Consider the following 21,542-nt stretch of genomic DNA (forward strand, 5'->3'; position numbering starts at 1 on the left):
ATGCAAATGCAGTTCTGGGGTTCTACCTTGCCACTGAAAAGGCACACTGAGTTGTATTAAAGTATGGGTTGGCTGGGCCCCAAAGTGTCTGATCTCACCTTAAATGACCCCAAGAACCAGCCCATAGGTGCCAGTAGTTGAGATCCAGTACTACCAAGTAAGTTGCTAACTAAGTTAGCAACTTACTTGGTTGCAATGCAATTCCCCATTGGAAACCTGGCAAGTTACTAACTGGTTAGCAATGATGCTTTCGAGAAAGGTCCACACACCCATGTTGTGTGCAAACCCTCCAACAAGCAAACCGCTTTCAAACTGAACTGACCAGCCGACCATCACATCATGGTTTGCAGAATCGCGGCACGTGACCGAAAACAAAATCTATACAGAAGGACACACACCCTTGAGCCAGCCTCACACCACCTCAACAACAGCAAGCCAAGCCAGGCTCTATATAATAGAGTGGCCAAACGAAACACTAGGGCCATTTCTCAGCAGCAGCACCAGAGGACACATGACAAGAGGCCTGGGGGCCCGCCAGCCAACAGAAAGAACCCTGCACAGCACGCACAGCTCTCGGACCACAGGGAAGCGGCAGCAAAGCAAAAAAAAAAAAATCCTCCCGACTGATGAAATGAAGATTGATGCATCTGGCCACTGTTCCCCTCCCTCCTCTGCCTTGAGGAGGAAGCACGGCTCTGGGCATGACCTCATAAATAGCAGCCCTTCAGTCAAAGCCAACCTGCCTTAGGCAGCAGCAGAGAATTCAGCGCCACACTGCGTGTGTGCGTGTGTTTGTGTGTGTGTGTGTGTGTGTGTGTGTGTGTGTGTGTGTGTGTGTGTGTGTGTGTGTGTGTGTGTATCACAGGGACTTAGAGCCCAGTAAAAGTCAAGGGAAAGATAGAGAACAATCCTAACACAAAAAACAAGCATTTTCTCCAGATAGCTCAGTTTATCCATATTTTATAAGCCAGGCACTTGAAAAAAAATCATTTATGAAAGGCAGTTCCAGGGGGAATAAAATGGTAAGAAAGTACAATGACCAGTTTGGCCCCAACTTGACAAAAGTGCAGTATTACTTTGAATTTTGGAAATGCAAGAGGCTGAGCCGGAATCTTGAATTTCTGCTGAACCCAAGAGGGTTGCCCTCACGCTTCACTGGGATTTACTCCATTTTGAAAAACAGGGCTGAGAGCACTCTCCAACCAGCCTGGTCTGGCTTCAGTGAGTCTGTCAACAAGAGTGGTACATGGTAGGATGTCTGCTCAAAAATGTCAGGGTCTCTTTGTTATTACTGTTTTTAAAAGCTGACTTCTTTTTTTCTAAGATGAATTGTCTGCTAGGATCATTAAGCAGGGTCTCGAAGCCATCAACGGGTTTGAGCTTTTGTTGTTCTCTTTTGCTGGGGTTTACTTTTTGAATGATGACCTTGGGTGTTTTGAAAGTCTCTGTGTATAAAATGTGTTATTACTTCTTTGGAATACCAATATTCATTGCAGGGATTACATTTCTCTGCCCGTAAGATGAATAAATGGTTGATCATTAATACTCTTGCAAAACGAGGCTTGTCCATGGACAAGATGGGTGTAGACTATAAAAGGTCTCTAGATCATATTAAGGAACATTCTTAAGTGTTTGGCACATACATTCGTGAACTTCGATTGAATTGACAAGGAATGGCACATGCGTGATGAGTTAATAATTAATGTGCCAACACTTTACAAAAGGGTTCATGTTAGACACTAATATGCCTAATTACTATATGAAAAGTGACTTATAAGACATGTGTTAAGGGCCTACTATTTCCTTATAATGATTAAAGATCAATAATAAAGACCTTAATGGCAGTGAGCAAGAAATATGTGAACACATGCCTGACAAAGAATTAAGCAATGCTTAAAGGGACACTGTGCAGGAAGTGGTCAAAAAAGGTACAGCAATTATGCTGCTCATTGAAACTGGGTTGGCTATCGCCAAATTTGATATACATGAAAGTTTACTAAGTAATAAAAAAAAAATATATACTAGTATGGTCCAAGTAGAGTCATTTTTGCAACTAAAAATGGCTATTTTTGGAAATTCAAAATGGCGGACCATGGACAAGATCCCCCTTTTCATGTATGAAAAGTGCAATTTTTGCAGTCATAATGAAGAAGCTTACTTAAGTTAGAATTTGATGGTGGTGGTAAGTATCGGTATTCTCGAAAAAGGTAACATTTGTGAATGGGCAGCATGAATTCTGGAAATAAACAACTAAAAAGCTCACAGTGTCCCTTTAACACACAAGTCACCATAGTCACTACTTATAATTCCAGTAATAGTAACATTAGTAATTGATGTCCACCAGCAGTCCTGTTCCACTATATGAATGCCGCGCTAGAACAGTCCGGTTGTCATTTTGACTCAGCACAACAGATCACACAACGCACCACAGCACACAGTGCAAAGAAATTGCATATCGTTCCATTTGCAAGGGAGCCCATCAGGCATCCCAAGGAGAAGTGCAAGGACGCTACCATACTCAGAGTACCACAGTCATGGAGGAGGACAGGGGACAGTGTTCACTCCTCTCACCCACCTGACAGACTCAGAGCTAGAGTTGGTCAAACTTCCCCATCAGCAACAGAACAGTCAGCACTTGTACATGTAAATATGTCTCTGTGACAGATTTTTAAAACCGTAGTTCTGCGTAGCTATATCAGGTCATACTCATTCTGTTAAGTTAAGTTACATGCGGAAAGAGCTTGTCCATCATGGGCTACCTTGATTAAGGTAAGTAATGTCATTGTAGATTCACAGAGCTAATTGTTATGCAATTCCCCTCGTTTGAAAACTGCTACCAATGTACCTATGCAGAATCTGAGGAATAACGACTAAATAAAAAGGGTGAATGAACCCTTTAATTTGACCTGACCTGGGTCTACAGAAGGTACTATGCTTAGGCTACAATAGGTTCCACTTCTATTTCGTCATTGCTAAATAGATAACTGTTACTGATGTGTAATAACATAGTAGTTCAGGGACTTGGGTAAGGCTCTCTCAAAATATCTGACAGTAGCACCAGCACACAGCATGTGGTACCATAGCACATGTACACAGAAGGACAAGCATGACATAAGGATGACATGAGCACACATGTCCAAGCAGCAAAACGTAACAACATAAAGATTAAGGCTACGGATCAATGTTTCAGAATTCACTCATTAGAACCAGCACTATATGGACTGAGACAATTACGTCTGTAAACATGACCTGTGAAATCAAGTTCAACCCCACCAGAAGGACTGACTGACAGTGGTCAACGGTGTTTATAGAGAGTTAAATATCGAAAGTATTACATGATATGTCATTGTTGCTATATATTTGAATGTGTTGTACAAAGGGAGGTATAAAAAATGAATTACCTTTCAGGGATAACTTCTTTCTTGTATAATCATGTAAGAAATCCTTGTGGACATGTCACTGTATGCGCGCCGCCATGTTGCTTTTCGACTGAGAATCGTACTTCTTCTGTAGTGTACTGAAGGCACGAGGAGACCGTTATCGCCACCTACAGTCTCAAAACTGAAACAAATATCAGAGAGCACTGCCACAGATGACCACGTGATGGCAATGTTTGAACATTATTTAACTCACAGAACTACCACTGAATATAACATAAAATATGCAAATATGAATATTTATACATTATACATTTATTAGCTATATGATTCAGGTTTTCCGCAAATGTTCTGGATATGATCTCTGCAGATGCCTAGCACTTTTCTTTTCCATGTGTTGACAGAGCTTGTCATTGCAGTCATGTCAAATTAAGTTTCAGGTAACACTCAAGTGAGTGTCGATTTAATTACAGATAAACACCTTGAAAAGTGCAATGATTCATCCTCCTTAAAAAGTCAAAACAATTAAGCTGTGCATTTCCATGCATTTCCATGCGGTACACCCATACATGCCTCCACACACATTATTGGCAATTAGCTGCCCCCACCCCCCTATCCCCTAAAGAAATGTCAAGGACATGAAGATGAATACTGGGCCATTAATTCAAATTGCCTACTTAGGAGTGTATTCAAACCATGATCCTAAATGTCAAATGGTTTTCCGAATATGGTGGGTGACGAGGTTGAACTTTAAGTGCTTTACATTTTCTCTCCATTTTATTTACTCTCACACTGAGACTCAGTGTTGAGGCCAGAGCTGCTAACAAAGTAATCTGAAAAGACCCCCCCGACCACCCAGTTATGCCACATCTCTCCAATTATGGGCCCCCGCTGTCCCTGGGCCCGGTACAAATGACCCATTTGCCCCGTTATTTAGCCTACAGGCTATGGGCAGTCATGGGTAAGCTGTAAGGGCGTCAGACTTATAGCCCAAAGGTTGGCGGTTCGAGTCCCGACCCGCCAGGTTGGTGGGGGGAGTAATTAACCCTGAGTATGGTACCGTCCTGCCACACTGCTCTCTTTCGGGCACCATTGGGGGCTGCCCCCTTGCACGGGTGAGGCATAAATGCAATTTTGTTGTGTGCAGTATTCACTTGTGTGCTATGGAGTGCTGTGTCAAAATGTCAATGGGAGTTGGAGTTTCCCAGTTGGGCTTTCATTTCGCTTTCAAATGACCCGGCATTTGTGCACTTTGCTTTTACGATAATGACCTGGCTGCAAGAGACCTTTACGGATGTTGTGAATCCAATATACAGGACTAATTTTTCTACTTCTTCAACATCTAGAGCACTATGCGGATCAAGAACACTTATGAGCCAATCACCTGCTCACATTTTGGGAAAAAAAACAGTAAGAAAGAAGAATAATAAAACAGCCACTTGTATAGGCAGACAGGGGCTTCGAGGGGACATGTAAAACATATGTAAAACAATAGCCTATTTATAACATAGCATATGTCATATTAATTTACCAAATTATATTATGTTAAACTCCAGCCCAATGGGAGGCAGCAGTGCGTCTATTAGCCTACGCTCTAATCAAAAACAGAAGTAAGAAGGTGCGGCTGCCTGACGTCATTTCCAGTGCGACGAGAATAGTTTAGCAATCTGAAAGCGTCTCATTCGAAGCGGATTAATTGCATGTTTCTTGTGTAGACAGACATTATATTTACTTAAAATTGGACTAAACATGGCTGAAGCCATCCAGAAGAAGTTGCAATCAGAGCTGGAAAAATACCAGGCGATACAAAAAGGTAGGGTTTAAAAATAGCCTTGTCACAGAACCACTCGTGGTGGCTAGTTTCTGTCTGCTAACTGAGCAGGAATTTGTAAGAAAAGCACATCGCATGCTTCATGCTGCCTATACAACACACTCTATACGTACACCTTCACATCCAATACGTCTGTATGACGGTACTTGATCCAGTACCGCACTGGTTACTTTAAAATATACGGTAGAACATTAGGGCTTGTCTGAAGCGCATCAGCTAGTGTACATGACATAGGGAAGCACACTGCAACAACTGTCAAATAGGCTGAGAGGCATGCATTTGGCCTGTTTTGGGTACTCTATATCAAAGCCACAATACATAATTGTTGATTTTCTTTTTCAGATTTGAGCAAAAGCATGTCAGCCAGACAAAAGCTTGAAGCTCAACTTACTGAAAATAACATTGTGAAAGAGGTAAGTAGGTGCCTATTAGTATAAAGAAAAGAAAAAAAACATACTGTAAACAGTGGCTAGAATGTAATGTATTATATTGCATTGTAGAGTAATCTATAGTTTTAATAATAATAACTGTAATCACCAGACCACCAACGTAAAGGGAGACAATTGAAGGCTGTCAAGAGACATAATATTGCTGTATCTCTTTTGGTGTTACTGCAGGAATTGGATTTATTAGATGCTCAGAATATTGTTTACAAACTCATCGGGCCAGTTTTGGTGAAGCAGGATCCTGACGAAGCCAAAGCAACAGTGGCCAAAAGATTGGAGTATATCAACGGAGAAATGTGAGTGCATTTGTGACCAATACAGTTGAATGCATGGTAATAGCTTGGTGACCGATCACTGTGTGTGCAAGTCAGTCTTTATGCTCCTATCCTGTGGCCCCTGTCCTCAGTGACACTCCACCTGGAGGAAACGATCCATTTCCCCACTGTCGTGCAACCAGCACAGAGCAACTTTTTGGGGTCTTTATCTTATTCAACATCATATTAGCAAGTGAGAGAATGACCTCTCAGTTGTATTTTTGCAAGATATTGAATTAAAATGTAGGCAACCAATGAGGTGGAGCCTCGTGTCATGAGGGCGGAGGTAAGGGCACCGGGAAGACAAAGATTGACTTGCACCCTGTCAGTCGTGCTGGGAAAGTACTAGGGATGCACCGATACCACTTTTTTGAAAACCGATACTAGTACGAGTACATTAATGTGTGTACTTGCTGATACTGAGTACCGATCCGATACCTTTTAACCACCAAAATACAATGAAAATAAATGCATGGCCTTGTTTTTTTCCACCTGTGATATTTTTGTCGTCCATTTCCATGTAGATTTAAATGTTAGTAAATGTATGAGGTGGCACTTTTTTTCTATGCTGCTTTCAAGTCCACAGCACGTGACAAGATTTTGCATTGTTTTGTGTAATAGCAGTATCGTTCCTGGTATCGGCAAGTGCTTGACGAGTACGAGTATAATGAGTAGTATCGGGTGCCGATACCAGTATCTGTATTGGTGCATCCCAAAGTCCATTGGGAAACTCCCATTGTCTTTGTGACACAGCACACACATGAACACTGCGCACCGCACACAAGAAGAATGCATTTATGCCTCACCCATGCAAAGGAGCAGCCCTCAATGGCACCCCTAGGGAGCAGTGCGGCGGGACGGTACCATGCTCAGGGTACTGCAGTCATGGAGGTGGATGGGGGAGAGCACTGGTTGATCACTCCCCCCACCAACCTGGAGTCGGGAGTAGGGGTCGACCGATACAGTTTTTTTTTTTAGTGGCTGATGCGATACATCACCCTTGGCCGATGCCCGATTTCTGATACCCGATATATGGGGCCGATATGGGTTTTTTAAAAAAGTTTAAAAAATGACAAATATTCCAAGTCTCCAGTTAAAAATAAACATTCCTTTAACATTATCAAATTGAGGTAGAACTTGTACCATTTAAACACCCACTCTAACAATCAAGTAATACAAAAATAAAGTGTCTTAGTTGACATAAAATAATAGATATTGCGTATCGGCCAAAACCACACGCGTATCGGCCGATACCAATACACTTAAAATATGCAAATATCGGATCGATGTATATATCAGTCTATCCTTAGTCGGGAGTTGAACCAGCAACCTTTGGGCTACAAGCCTGACGCCCTAACCTCTTACCCATGGCTGCACTCTGGCATAGTGATATGTGCAGAACTTACCTTTCAGTGGGAATTACACCATGAATTTGTTTGAGTCATTCTCAAAATGGGCTGATCTTAATCAGCACAGTTCTTCAATGTTATCAATCAATTCTATGCGCACCAGTCAAGCCAGGTGACTTGGGGCATGTGATAGTATCAAACAGACTGTAGCTCTTAAAACCAGTTGTGTGTTTAATCAGTGAATATCATAGGGGAGACCTGAGCATGTCTGTCTACTTGGTCACACAATGTATCAGAATTGCTTGTTGTGCAATAGTGTTGCAATAGTATTGCTTAAAGCTGTGGGCCGCCTGCAAGAAATCTTTGTTGTCAGCAGACATGTTCTTTATTAAGCCATTAATGCCTAAAACACTTGCTTAATGCCCAAGTAATTTTTTGGAAAACTTACTGTCGGTCTGTAAAATCCTAAATATCTCAGCCTCTGACACACATAAAAACATGAAATGAATTGTATTTAAAAGTTAAGACCCTCACCTTGCATTAGAAAATGTTCATTCAGCCCTAACATACCAACATTTTAGACTTTTTAAAATTTCATGAGCCTAAAGTGAGTTTCATCATGCAGCTCCCGGCGCTAGGGTCAATGTTGCGCTACGCAGCATCCGGCATCAATGGGTTAGGCTACCTTTAGTATGCAGTGCACTCAGATAGTGTCATTTTCATGCCATTCTGAACCAAACTTGTGGCCTGGGCCTGGTAATCAACCCTCGGGCTACAATCCTGACACCCGAACTATCCATTACTAATGCACTACACAAATGCATATTGTGTTATTGATTGTCACCATTGTTATTACTATTTGACTACATCAGTATAGTGTATTTAGTTAGTTACACTAGAAAAGGTTTTATCCTAATAGTTCTCTTCTAGAAATCATGTGTTAATTTGTGCATTGCAGGTGACCGCCTCATTGAATCTCTCTCTCATAGACGTGTATAGTGTGCTACGATCTGCCACAGTCAAAGTCCTTGTCGGTGTTGATGTATATGTCATGGCCCAATAAAGATGATTCTAATTCTGGTTCTGGTTGTGGTTCTGCTTGTAGCCAGCGGCACGAGAACCTGCTGAAGGATCTGGAGAAGAAGTCGGAGCAGCACCGCGAGGTCCTCACCAGCCTCCAGCAGGAGTACCAGCGGGCACAGGGCCTCGCCGTGGGCAAGGCCTGATCCGGCACAGACACCCACAGTCACCGTCACCGCCGTGACCTCTGACCTTTGAACCCGGCGACCCTGACGACCTTGTGCAATGGCGGAAAAACACCCGAAGGAACGAAGCAGAGACTTGAGTTTGTCCGATGACCTTGCTTGCTCTCCAGTGGGGCCACGTCTCAGAGACTCACTGGACCGACTCACTAGACATGCTGACAGATGTGCACACAAGACATTCACCACCAACAACCCACCACTCACAAGTCACTGCAAACTGAATAGATTGTCTGAGAAGGATCATTTGTTCATTTCCGTGGTCTTAAATAAATAAATGATTTGTTTTTGTTATATTTAGCTCTGCCTCGAATGCGAGTCGTCATCTCTCTCTTTTTTTTTTAAGATGTTTTTTTTTTGGTCTTTTACAGCTTTATTGATGGTGGGACAGTTTGAGAGGTGGATAGGAAGTGAATAGGGAGAGAGGTGTGGGGGGGGATATATACCAAATATTCAGTTATGTTTAACTTGACGCCGGCGTCATCGTATGACTTGATGTCAAAGCAGTGTCATGACAGTCATGTTAATGTCAAACATTTTATGGTCATGACAAGATGACATTGTTAGGGCTGTCATTACCATAACTGAATGTCACTTTGTGACAGTCATAAAATGTTTGAAATTGACATGTTAATGACGCTTGCATGCAGGGCTGGACTGGGACGATACAATCAACCGGGCATTTTGGCACCCTACACACGTACAACCCGAACTACATCCCGACCCGGCCCAATGGCTATATTGAAGACGGACCACTGGGCCGCCCCTCTAATCTGTGGGCCAAGCCCAAAGGAGGAAAAAAACAAGGGTAGGATAACACAACAATGTCGGACCCCGTTACTGTCGGCCCACCGGGAAAATGCCCTGTAGGCCAGATGACCAGTCCAGCCCTGCTTGCATGACTGTGTTACAACACTGTTATGACCCTGTTTTGTCATATGTATGACGCCTGCGTCAAATAAAGTTCTACCAAGTGTTCTTTAGGAACTAAACCCTTTTAGTTATCTCTATCAACAAAACTTGTGAGGAGAGTACTGATCTCCTACACTTTGTTTCTGCTCTCTGATCTGGGTTTTCGCCTTTGCTCTTCGGTCCTGCACCCAGAGTGCTTGAGGTGTATGAGCTTGTTTCTGGCAGTGTTGGGAGTAACTCGTCACAAAAGTAACTAATTACTGTAATGCATTACCTTTTTGAGTAACGCAGTAATGTAACTGATTACAGGGGGAAAAATCGGTAATAGTGGGGTCGTAGGCATGTGCATTTTTTCTCAGTCATTTCAAATTGGTGTTAAAGTTTGGTTTTCACTTCCAAGTTGAAGTTTAGGGTCTATAGAACAATTTGAGTTCGAGTGTCAAACACACAGATAACAAAATGGCCTGCTGGGGGCGCTCTAAAATGTATAAACTGCTATAAGTTTTGATTAGTTTAACCAAATGTAACATATGAGGTATGTATGGATTCAGCATTAAGAGGAGAAACCGGTGAGCTAAGTATTTGGTCACCAGATTAAAGACACACTATGTAATAAACACACTTTTAGCCCATGAACAGCAAAATTCAGTTTTTTTTTAAAGATAAAGGGTGGAAATGCCCCCAAAGTTGCAATGAAACATAATTTATTGTTACAAACTATTGTAAATAAAGCCTTAGATATCATTCAACTTGATTTGTTCAGAATATCCCTGAAGCACAAAGATACCTAGGATAGCCTACCTATACGCAAATATGGCTGCATAAAGCCTATGTCATACTTAGCACCCAACTTGCAACTTTGAGTTTATGAATTTAGGATCATGAGTACCAGCTTTTTTCAATCAAGCCATACTCTATTAACACATAAAATCACAAAAAAATTATATCCGGAAGAAAAAAAATCAATAGTAGGCCTATTATTATTATTATTACTATTATTATTATATTAAAACTGCATTTCCGGAGAGACAATGCTATTAGTATGCTTGCAGCTTCTGCACACACACACACATACATACATACAGAGCTGTCGTATGAGACGCAGTTTGTGAGTGCGGATTTTTCTTCCTTAACCTAGAGCTGTCGTATACACACACAGAAACACGAGGGAAAGAGATAAAGCTCTCTCTCTGTGTGTGTGTGTGTGTGTGTGTGTGTGTGTGTGTGTGTGTGTGTGTGTGTGTGTGTGTGTGTGTGCGTGTGTGTGTGTGTGTGTTTGTGTGCTGGCACGTGCATGTATGGAGCAGAGGTTGCGCTAGACTTTTTCACAGTCCGTCATTTTGACGGACAGGGTCGAAAAAATTCCGTCATTTTTAAATTCGTCACTTAGTTTCTCAATGTGGGGGGCCGCGACCCCGCACTAGGAACAACACGTGCGCAATTGCGGCCAATTGAGAGTAAACCGCTGTGAACATCCCCTTTCACTCGACATTCATTCTGCAACTTTGAGGATAGAGTCCATTTTGATGTCCACTTTCTCTCTCTGCCCCTCTCATTGCACTGTTAAAAAAGCTGCAGATATATCTCACTGACGCGCGTCTGATTCAGTGTTCAAGCGCTATGGTCACCACAAGCACTTTTTTAAAAGACGCGTGCAGGGCTTTATCCAACAGCTGTCAGTCACTCCTTTTGCTCCGATTAATGCACCGATTGTAATACAAAGGCGCAGTGTTAAATAATATTCGCGTTGGGCTTCACATGCACGATGGAAAGGAAAGCCGTCTTGCAGAGAGGCAGGCGACAAAGGCACTGAAGCCTACAACAGGAAGACGATCAGATTTCGCAAAACTTTGTTGAAAAAAGCCAGCGACGGTAAAGGCAGCCACTCTAGCCCATGTAGCCCCATCGGCTGGATATGTTGGCTCTGGGAGCGCGGTAGTTGTCTGAAGTTGTCTGAAATAGCCTAAATAAAAATAATCATGGGTGAACCAGCTATCGAAATGAGAGAAGGATAGCCGTTACTGGCAACGTTTGCCAAGTTGTAAGTTGCGTTACCTGATAATATTTTGGGTCTTGAATAGCCGTCGTTTTTATTATTTAGTTTATGTTCTGAAGCCGTTTTAGACCAGCGTTGCCTTTGAGTGAAGGTTCTGGCTAGCAAACATGCTATTCGCTTATTTGTTTGTTTCAAGCAAGGAGTTATGAAACAATGCTTTTATGAAGGACGATAGATGAGGGAGGGACAACTTCGTCATTGGCAGAAAATCAGATAGTCGGTAAATGTAGTAGGTCTACAAATAGTTCTAATTCTTAAATTAATCGAAGTCACACGTGTATGGTGGCAACGTCTTCTTTATTTTAATTCATTATTTGGAGAACGCGCAGAGGCGCGCGCTCTGCTGCAGCCAGCCGCACAGCCCAGCTGCTGCGCATGGTAGACTATGAGAAGCAGGGAGAGAGGGAGAGAGGCGGACGATAGTAGCAAGAAATTATCTGCGCTGATGATAACTATGCCTAATTGAAATGCATATCTGCTCTACTCGATAGAGGTGTAGGCCTACTTAAACTTGTAATTTATTTATCATCACCCTGAATGTTGATCCGTCAAAATGACGGACAGGCTTCATATTTTTCCGTCATCCTTCAAAAAAATCCGTCAATGACGGACATTTGTCGGTTAACGCGACCTCTGTTATGGAGATGCTTCAGCTGCCTTTCAGCAATGGGTGGGTAGGGAGAGGTAAGGGTGGGATTCAAACCTGCAACCCTCTGACAGACCAACACCTGATAGGCCTACCCAGTAGACCACTGCCACAGCAGCATATTAGGCCACGGTTGTCCAGGTTCTACAAGGCTGCATGTGTGTGTGCATGAATGAAGATTCTAAAGGTGACAGTTTGGCAGTTAATAGCTGAGTAATATGTGCAGCCTTATCTCCAAAAGTTTTACAAGTTGTCAAATGATATTGACACACAAATGGCATAACCCTGTTCTTCATGTCAAAGCTGAGATCACTTTTCTAGGCCAAATGGTTCAGTCAAAAAGTGGACATATTCAGGCCTATGCGCTGAGCTGTTCACACATTTTTTCTAAGTGAATGGGGTCACATCATAGGGATTTTAAAACTGCTCTCTCTCAAACATTTTTGGCTAATGATCTTAACACAGTTTGTATTCAGAGCCAAGACCTCTCTGACAATGCCTTTACCTAGTCGAAAGGTGAAGCGGTTTAATTTATTCTATTAAAAACCCCAGGACAGGTCACCTCTCACAGTTTGTGACATCATCTTGACCATTCTACCATTCATTTCAATGAGGGGAAAACAGAGAGAAAACTGAGGAAAACGAATCTGGTGAACGAATGAAAGGGGGTAGGCCAGCGAAAAATACACCACCTTGAGCCCTTTTCCAGCTGTTCGTTTTGGCACTCAAACCGTGTCTCTATCTCTAACGCTGCAACGATTCAAAGCCACCATACAACGTAGAATAATAATAAACTGTCGATGAACAATTAGTATGCTTTCCCGCAAGCATACTAAATAATAAACTGTCGGACAACAATTAGTAATCAACAATCATCTGCTGTTATGAAGACATCTCTGTCATCTGGGAACTGTCCATTTGTTACCAGCACAGTTGACAGGAATAAAAAATCTTATTATCTGCATTTGCCAGAAATGCCTGCCAATCTGGTAACAAATGGACAGTTCCCAGATTTGGACTACACTACCAAAGATGCCGTTGCCAAAGATGTATTCCAACTAGAGGTGAAGTGCAGCTGTACTAGTACTTGTACAAATACACCTGCCAGATCTTGGTGCAAGTGCATGAAGGCAGAGTTAAAGTGCACACGTCTGTGCAAGTGCACATGCAATTTCTAAGACTGACCACTGACTGTTATTGTATCTGTTCTCTGTCATAGTTATTGTAGAGTGGAGTATTGGGATAAATGTTAGCCATATGTCTTCTGTTTGTTTTTGAATGTCGGAAAAACTGTTGTTCCTCATGGTATATCATCATCATCATTATCCTCATCATTATTATGATTATGATTATGATTATTATTATTATTATTATTGATTTACTTTCTTTTAGATATAAAGTTTTTTTTTGTGAATAAAATGATGGCTTGATTGAAAAAAAGCTGTTACTCATGATCCTAAATTCATAAACTCAAAGTTGCAAGTTGGGTGCTAAGTATGACATAGGCTTTATGCAGTCATATTTGTGTATAGGTATCCTAAGTATCTGTGTGCTTCAGGGATATTCTGAACAAATCAACTTAAGTGATAACCCAGGCTTTATTTACAATAGCTTGTAACAATAAATGATGTTTCATTGCAACTTTGAGGGCATTTCCACCCTTTATCTTAAAAAAGCCCGGATTTTGCTGTCCATTGGCTAAAAGTGTGTTTATTACATAGTGTGTCTTTAATCTGGTAACCGAATACTTAGCTCACCGGTTTCACCTCTTCATGCTGAATCCATACATACCTCATATGTTAAATTTGGTTTAAATAATCAAAAGTTATAGCAGTTTATATATTTTAGAGCGCCCCCCGCAGGCCATTTTGTTATCTGTGTGTTTGACACTCGAACTCAAATTGTTCTATAGACCCTAAACTTCAACTTGGAAGGGAAAACCAAACTTTAACACCAATTTGAAATGACTGAGCCTAATACCACTCCACTATAATATGTCCTCGTTACAATGCAAGTAACTTGCACATTACAACGCATTTTTTCACCTGAATTTTGTGTGGGTATTTTGTTTTCTTTATACAATGTTCGCGGATCACAACGAGATCAGCTATTGCCTATGATAGCCTACAGTATATCACGAAAGTGAATACACTCCTCAGTTTTGCAGATTTTTGAGTATATCTTTTCATAGGAAAGCATTACAGAAATGTAACTTTGACACAATGATTAGTGACCTTTTAACAACATATTTAACCGCTTAAATTTCTTGTTCACTCAGAAAAAAACAAAATACAGCCATTAATGTTTGAACATGTACTCACAAAAGTGAGTACACCCCAGATTAAAATCCGGTAGAGAAGGGGCGTTTCAACCTTTCTTTGCATTGAACTTTTACATTTTGAGTCTGCATCTGGCTTAAATAGATTGGTGTGAGATTTGAATGCAATCCTATGGAGAATATCATGATCTGCTTCAGTAGTCACAGTGCATGTTGACATGCATGTTTCTTTTAGGTGTATTTCAGATTGCCAACGTTGACAGCATTCATGCATCCCCAAACCATGTCAGTCCCACTACCATGCTTGGCTATTGAGAGGATACACCTTTTTTGTAAAACTCACTTGTTTACCACCACACATGCTTGACACCATCGAAAGCAAATTTGTTTATCTTGGTCTCTTCAGATCACACGACAAGGTTCCAGTGATCCATATCCTTGGTCTGTTCATCTCTCTTGAGACCAAGATAAACACATTTGCTTTCGATGGTGTCAAGCATGTGTGGTGGTAAACAAGTGAGTTTTACAAAAAAGGTGTATCCTCTCAATAGCCAAGCTTGGTAGTGGGACTGACATGGTTTGGGGATGCATAAATGCTGTCAACATTGGCAATCTGAAATACACCTAAAAGAAACATGCATGTCAACATGCACTGTGACTACTGAAGCAGATCATGATATTCTCCATAGGATTGCATTCAAATCTCACACCAATCTATTTAAGCCAGATGCAGACTCAAAATTTTAAAGTTCAATGCAAAGAAAGGTTGAAACGCACACTGATGACCTCCCTTGTCATCCCTTTTCATTTCGTTTCATTTCGAGACGATTCGAGCCAACATAGCCCCTTCTCTACCGGATTTTAATCTGGGGTGTACTCACTTTTGTGAGTACATGTTCAAACATTAATGGCTGTATTTTGTTTTTTTCTGAGTGAACAAGAAATTTAAGCAGTTAAATATGTTGTTAAAAGGTCACTAATCATTGTGTCAAAGTGAAATTTCTGTAATGCTTTCCTATGAAAAGATATACTCAAAAATCTGCAAAACTGAGGGGTGTATTCACTTTCGTGATATACTGTATGTCCACGCAGAGATTTTAAAGTTCCACACAGAACATTGCTTCCTCTTTCACGCTTCGTCTCTCGAAATGGCAGGCTGACAAAGGATGACCGATCCAGAAGATCCAGCTTGCTCGTTTTCAAGATGGGTATATGCCCACTACTTTGACTCCATTGAAAATAAGGACGCCAAGAACATTTAAGTTAAATGCACACTGTACTTGAAACCCAAACCGCTTTCCACGTCGAAAAACAGTAGCCTACAAACAATTTGACGATTTGAAGAGGTGCCATAGCACCACCAAATTAGTCAGGAAAGGAGGGGATGCATCCCATTCGCACGAGACAGGGACACGGCAGGGTAGGCTATCCGACGGGGGGATGAGTACGTTGCACCCCCCTCACTTTTGTTCAACTAAACATCACTAAAATTGAAATAACTCAATTTCAAATAAAATATTATAGGCCTCTTGGCTCATTAATGCTTATTATATTTCATTGTAGCTTCAGCTGTAGGCCTAGGCCTACTTATCAAGCCTCAACTCCACTATCGTCCTTGGCATTGTTCAACAACGTTTATGACAAAATCTGGCGCATGTGGGGGGTTTGGGGGGTCGGACATAAAAAAAAAAGAAATTGAAAAAAAAATTGGATATAAAAAAAAAAATCAGACCGGGCGATGACCAAACCTGACAACCAACCGGAACCAAACTTTTATTTTTCTTAGGCCTTATTCTATGTGGGTAAGACGCAATTCCTGAAAATGTTGGTTTTCAGTCTGCTCCAAAACGACTTGTGGATGGCAGGTGAAAGTCATGCCACCTCATAGATTTGCACTGTAGATTGCCAAATCCTTATTTCCAGTCATTTTGGCTAAAGTAACTAAAAGTAATGCAAAAGTAGTGTAATGCCTTACTTAAAAAAAGTAATGTTGTAATGTAAGGCATTACTTTTAAATGACAGTAACATGTAATAAGTAGTGCATTACAGTTTTTGAGTAACTTTCCCAACAGTGGTTTCTGGCCTATACAGGTTCCCTGCACATGTAAATCGCTCAATTTAATGGTTGTGTTGAATAATGGGGGAATTGCAAAAATGTTTTGAAAAGGCACAAGGTTTTGACCTTGTCTTTTCATGCTCACGAGAGTGAAGATGTATGCGCACAGTTTTGTGCTGAGGAATTATGAAAGAAGTGAGAATACCACTCCCTTGTGCCAGTGTGTGTAATTGTACTGGGAAGTTCAGAGGGTCATTGGGGAAATTTAAAATGTAAGTACCGGTAATGCAGATTGTTTAGCATGACTCCTTACACAAGAAAATGAACCATAAAGGCAGTGCAGTGTTGGTTAGTGGATCCCCCCCACCCCCTTTTTTTTAGTTGTAGGCCTACATAAAAAGTAATGAGCTGTACATGTATTTAATGGTGTGCTTCAAACATTTTTGCTCAAATGTACACAGTGTGTAATCAGATTAATTCAGGGCAACAAAGGTGACAAGAAATGACAGGTTAGTTGTTTGGTCATTTAAAATAAACTAGTTAGCCATATGCTAAAAAAATCAACTGTTCACTGGGGAATGTTGATCATGGAGGAGTGCTGCTTCACTTTTGTCTCTTTAGCAGGTGCTCTTTGGCTCAAGGAGATAACATTTCTTAAATTATGGTCAGACTTAGCTCCAGTTGTGGCTGTCGATAAGGTCTACCAAAGATTCCAAGGCACACTGCTGGTAAAGTTAAAAAGCCTTTAATTAAACGGGCTGACGCGTTGCGACTACTGTCTTCTTCAGAGCCTAAACATTAAGGGCGTTCATGACAGCGTCTTTCCTGCGAGGTTGAAAATTTGCTAGGCAGCGAGCATGCTCAGTGTGTCCGCGTGAAGCATCCTGGTTAGAATTTGCCGTTCACGATGCAGTTGAAGGGAGTGACCTCTGCGCGGCAGTCGTGTCACATGGCGTTGAACCATCGCGGGAACAAAAGTTTTGTCAAGCTGCCACGCAGTAGCTGAAACCAACTGCGCTGGGCAGAAGACCTCCTCCATGATGTGAGGAATCTGCCGTGATTGGTGTTCATAGCTCATGTGATTCATGAACGTGTAATTGAACGTGCTTCATTTTCTACATGCTGAAATGCATTTCATGCTCAAATGCAGCATACTCAGAGTGGTATCATCCATATGTATGGTCGCACAACCCACTTACAACAGAAAAAAAAAGAAACAAACCACCCTGTCGTCAGATGCTCCATCTTCGCCACGTTAGGAGTGTATGCCGTAGGTTACAAAACCAGTATTATTCCGTGGGCTGCCTACTCGACGGTTAGAGTAGTGGTTGCGCGCCTGACTTCCATTCATGAGGTCCCCGGTTCGAAACTGCACCGAAACACGGGGAGGCTTTAGTTGCTTATGGTTAATGTGGAAACAGACCAGTTGCGAGAGACTTATCTTGTCTTTTATGTATGAAAGTGCACGAAACAGAGTGGCCTTTGTGGTTGGCGGCGGCGCGCCATGGTAAAGCTACATATTGAACACCTGGGTTCAATCCTCGCAGCATGGGTTGGCGCTGTTAAGTAATTTTAAAACGGTCCTATCTGAATGACGACTTTGGTCCCAAAACACAAAATGAATAGCCTAAAGTGAGCACTAATTAACTGAATTATAACATGGAAGTGAAGCCAAATCATCACAAATTTAACTAAGAGTTGTACCATGATTCACCGAGTAGTAACCTGCGTCTCTACCTCAAGACCATCCGATTTCTCTCCGAGAGGCAGAGAGTCTCGGGTTTCACAAGCATGTGCCGACATTGGTAAGCACGTCATGGAATTAGTGCCATGATGATTTAATTCCACGAGAGGGCGCACTGGTACACCCGCTGTCAAAAAAGTAGATCCACCCACAGACCACCTTCTTTGCCGCTGTTGAAATCTCGTCGTCCTGATGTGTCCAGCTTGATTGCGACGCAGTTATCCCCTCCTTTTTATGACCAAGCAAATCACGTTTTGATCAAATCTTTTGCTGCGTGGTTGCAAACGAGCCTACTGACTAATTCCCAAGTCCCTATAACAGGGAGAAGGCTCAGGTAATCAAGTAGGACTAAGTGGCAGGTGCATAGACTCCACCTATCAGTCAGTTAGTGGTGCACCATGTCACACATAAAAACATCACACACAAGTTAAAAACAATTATACTTCTTATGAGGACTCAAGTAATCACTTCATAGGGGCTACAAAGAACAGTTCATCTCAAAGTATTAAGTTAAGCATAGATAAACTATGTCTCCCTCTTGTGGTCATTTTGTAAATATTTCTTAATCAAGCATGTAAAAGTAAACATTAAATCACCTACTACTGTAGGGGGCCTATATTAATTGCTCTGAAGAAGACGTACAATCTTATAATTACAATGATCACATTTAAAATGTCTTTATAAAAAGGGGGTGTAGTCCAAGTCTTCATTAAGTCCTGGCCTTGTGAGGGCTTTTAATGTATATATCCAGTAGGTCTCCCTCTGTAATAGTTTTTTAAGTTTGTCCCCTCCCCTTTTGGATAGCTCAATTGTCTCTATTCCCATTGCCCGTAGTGACTCTGGGTTGCATCCATGGTGTTGCTTGTAATGCTTCGCCATTGGGTAATCCTCATTTCCTGTACGAATTGCATATTTGTGCTCTGCTACCCTCTGTTGTAGTTTTCTTTTCGTCCTTCCAATGTAGAAATGTCCACATGGGCAGTACAGGTAATACACCACATAAGTGGTGTTGCAGTTGATGTATCCTTTGATGTAATGGGTTTTTTGTGCATGCACATCTGTAAATGTATTGGTTTGCTGCATAGTAGTGCAGTGGTTGCATCTCCCACATTTAAAGAACCCTTGCGGTCTCCTTTCAAGCCATGTGTTCTTTTTGTCCCCGGGGAGATAACTGTGGACAAGCTTATCTCCGATGGTTGGTGCTCTTTTGAAGCTCACGACTGGTGCAGTGGGGAATATTTCTTTTAGTGCAGGATCACATTCAATCATTTCCCAGTTATTGTTTATAATTTTCTTCAGTTCGTTTGCTCTGGTATTGTACTGTGTCACAAGGTACACTTGTTGTTCTCCTGGTGTTTTTTGTTTGTGTTGTAGGAGGTCTTGTCTTTTCAGAGATTTTGTTTTGTTGTATGCTTCATTTATGACTTGAGATTTGTACCCTCTGTTTTTGAATCGCAACTTCATTTCCTCTGCTTTTGTCTCAAAATCTGACTCCTGGTCACATATTCTTTTCAGTCGTTGGAACTGCCCATACGGTATGTTTTTCTTAAGTGATGGAGGATGAAAACTGTCTGCCCGGAGCAGTGTGTTGCGGTCAGTTGGTTTCCGAAAGACTGTGGTGTTAATGCGTCCATCCTTATCCTTCTGTATTGTGAGGTCCAGGAAGTCAATTTGAGTCAGGTCATATTGTATACTCAATTTTAAGTTTTTGTTGGTGTTATTTAGGTATCTGTGAAATGAAGTGAGTTCTTGTTCAGTACCAGAGAAGAGGAACACTAAGTCATCAATATAGCGGCCATAGAAGGTGATCATGTTCCTGTAAGGATTATCGTGTGAATAAACAAAGTGTTCTTCCCATAGGCCCATGAATAGATTGGCTAGGCTTGGTGCATAACATGCTCCCATTGCTGTTCCTTTTATTTGTTGGTACAAGTCATTTTGAAATAGAAAGACATTGTTTTCAAGTGTCCATTTAGTTAGTGTGAGCAGAAACTCTGTGGGTGGTGTACTAGATGCTGGGCGTGTGTTCAGATAATGGGACAGAGCATTGAGGCCTTCTTCATGGTCTATGTTAGTATACAAAGCCTCCACGTCCATTGTGACGAGGTAGCAATGTTCAATGTTGTTCAGAAGGGCCAACTTGTTAAGTACATGCGTTGTGTCCTGGATAAATGATGGTAGGTTGGAAACATAGGGTTGAATGAAGTGGTCTATGAATTTTGATATGGGTTCTGTGAGAGATCCATTGCCAGATATTATGGGTCTCCCTGGAGGATTATGCAGGTCTTTGTGCACTTTTGGTAGCATATAGAAGCAGGGTAGTACAGGATTAGGGCAGAATAGATAATCATGCTCTGCTTTGCTTATCCAGGCATTGTCCATAGCATCTCTCAAAATCTTCTTCAAGTCAGTTTTCATTTGTTCCATAGGGTTAGTCTTCAAGCTTTTATAAAATGCAGTGTTGTCAAGTTGGCGGTGGGCTTCTTGTAAGTATTTTGTTTTTTGCCACACTACCACCGATCCTCCTTTATCGGCACGCTTAATAACTATGTTTTCATTCTTTGCCAGACCATCTAGTGCTATTCTTTCCTTCTTTGTTAAATTGTGTTTGATGGAGTCCTCTTTGTTACTAAACAGTTTTTCAATATCAGCATCCGTTTTTCTGCAAAAAGTTGCTAGAACAGGGTTGTTGCTGAGAGGACAGAAATATGACTTGGGGCGGAAAGAAGTTTTATAGTCACTGGTATTGGCAGCAGTTGAGGTGCCTGGGTTCTGATTATACCAAAGTTTCAAGTGCAAACTGCGATAAAATCTAAAGAGGTCTACTTTGGTGTTAAAGCAGTTGGCATAGTTGGTAGGTGCAAATGTTAAGCCTTTTGACAATACTGCAACACAGTCATCAGTCAATGGGGTGTCTGAAATGTTGATTACTACCTGGGGTTCTTGTTGCTCCTGAGGATCGATCTGGGAGTGTAGCCTTGATTTCCTTTTGCCCCTCCTTGTTTTCTTCTTCCTTTTTGGGGGGGTTCTTGTGGTTCTGCTATGTAATCCAAAAAAGACTGGCTTGTACCTACAGCTCCATGTGTTTGGTTATCCTCTTCCTCTTCATTAGGGAAATTGAATGACACTGTTCTTTGTTTTCTTTGTTTCTGTCTAGTATTCCAGGTGTAGACCATTCCGTCATCATAGTCCTTTTCATCTCTTTTGTATTTCTTCAATTTTAGCTCTTTTAGCTTTTTTGTCAGTGCCTCCATATCTTTGGAGAGCTTCT

The 21,542-nt window shown here is 41.5% G+C and overlaps 2 protein-coding genes across 3 annotated transcripts in view; one reads left to right on the forward strand and one right to left on the reverse strand.

The window, feature by feature from the left end:
* mrpl11 (mitochondrial ribosomal protein L11) overlaps positions 1-3,497 on the reverse strand; it is a 126,588-nt gene extending 123,091 nt beyond the window's left edge. Inside the window, exon 1 of one of the 2 annotated variants that reach the window (XM_063189354.1) lies at positions 3,402-3,497. The gene's annotated coding sequence lies outside the window, so the exon portion shown is untranslated. The remainder of the gene's footprint in view (positions 1-3,401) is intronic. The other variant, XM_063189355.1, reaches the window with a different exon arrangement.
* A 1,496-nt stretch (positions 3,498-4,993) lies between these two features.
* pfdn6 (prefoldin subunit 6) lies at positions 4,994-8,879 on the forward strand. Its single transcript, XM_063190579.1, has 4 exons — positions 4,994-5,190; positions 5,551-5,621; positions 5,826-5,950; positions 8,423-8,879. Exons 1-4 carry the CDS (start codon positions 5,127-5,129, stop codon positions 8,541-8,543), a joined length of 381 nt encoding a protein of 126 aa, XP_063046649.1. The 5' UTR covers positions 4,994-5,126; the 3' UTR covers positions 8,544-8,879.
* Positions 8,880-21,542: the final 12,663 nt, after the last annotated feature.

This window comes from Engraulis encrasicolus, chromosome 23 (genome assembly GCF_034702125.1).
Source record: "Engraulis encrasicolus isolate BLACKSEA-1 chromosome 23, IST_EnEncr_1.0, whole genome shotgun sequence".
Classification (NCBI taxonomy): Eukaryota; Metazoa; Chordata; class Actinopteri; order Clupeiformes; family Engraulidae; genus Engraulis; species Engraulis encrasicolus.

Coding starts and splice junctions, on each gene's coding strand:
- pfdn6 (XM_063190579.1), top strand. CDS start 5,127: ATGGCTGAAGCCATCCAGAAGAAGTTGCAATCAGAGCTGGAAAAATAC. Junction 5,191..5,550: donor ATACCAGGCGATACAAAAAG/GTAGGGTTTAAA, acceptor TTTCTTTTTCAG/ATTTGAGCAAAAGCATGTCA. Junction 5,951..8,422: donor GAGTATATCAACGGAGAAAT/GTGAGTGCATTT, acceptor TTCTGCTTGTAG/CCAGCGGCACGAGAACCTGC.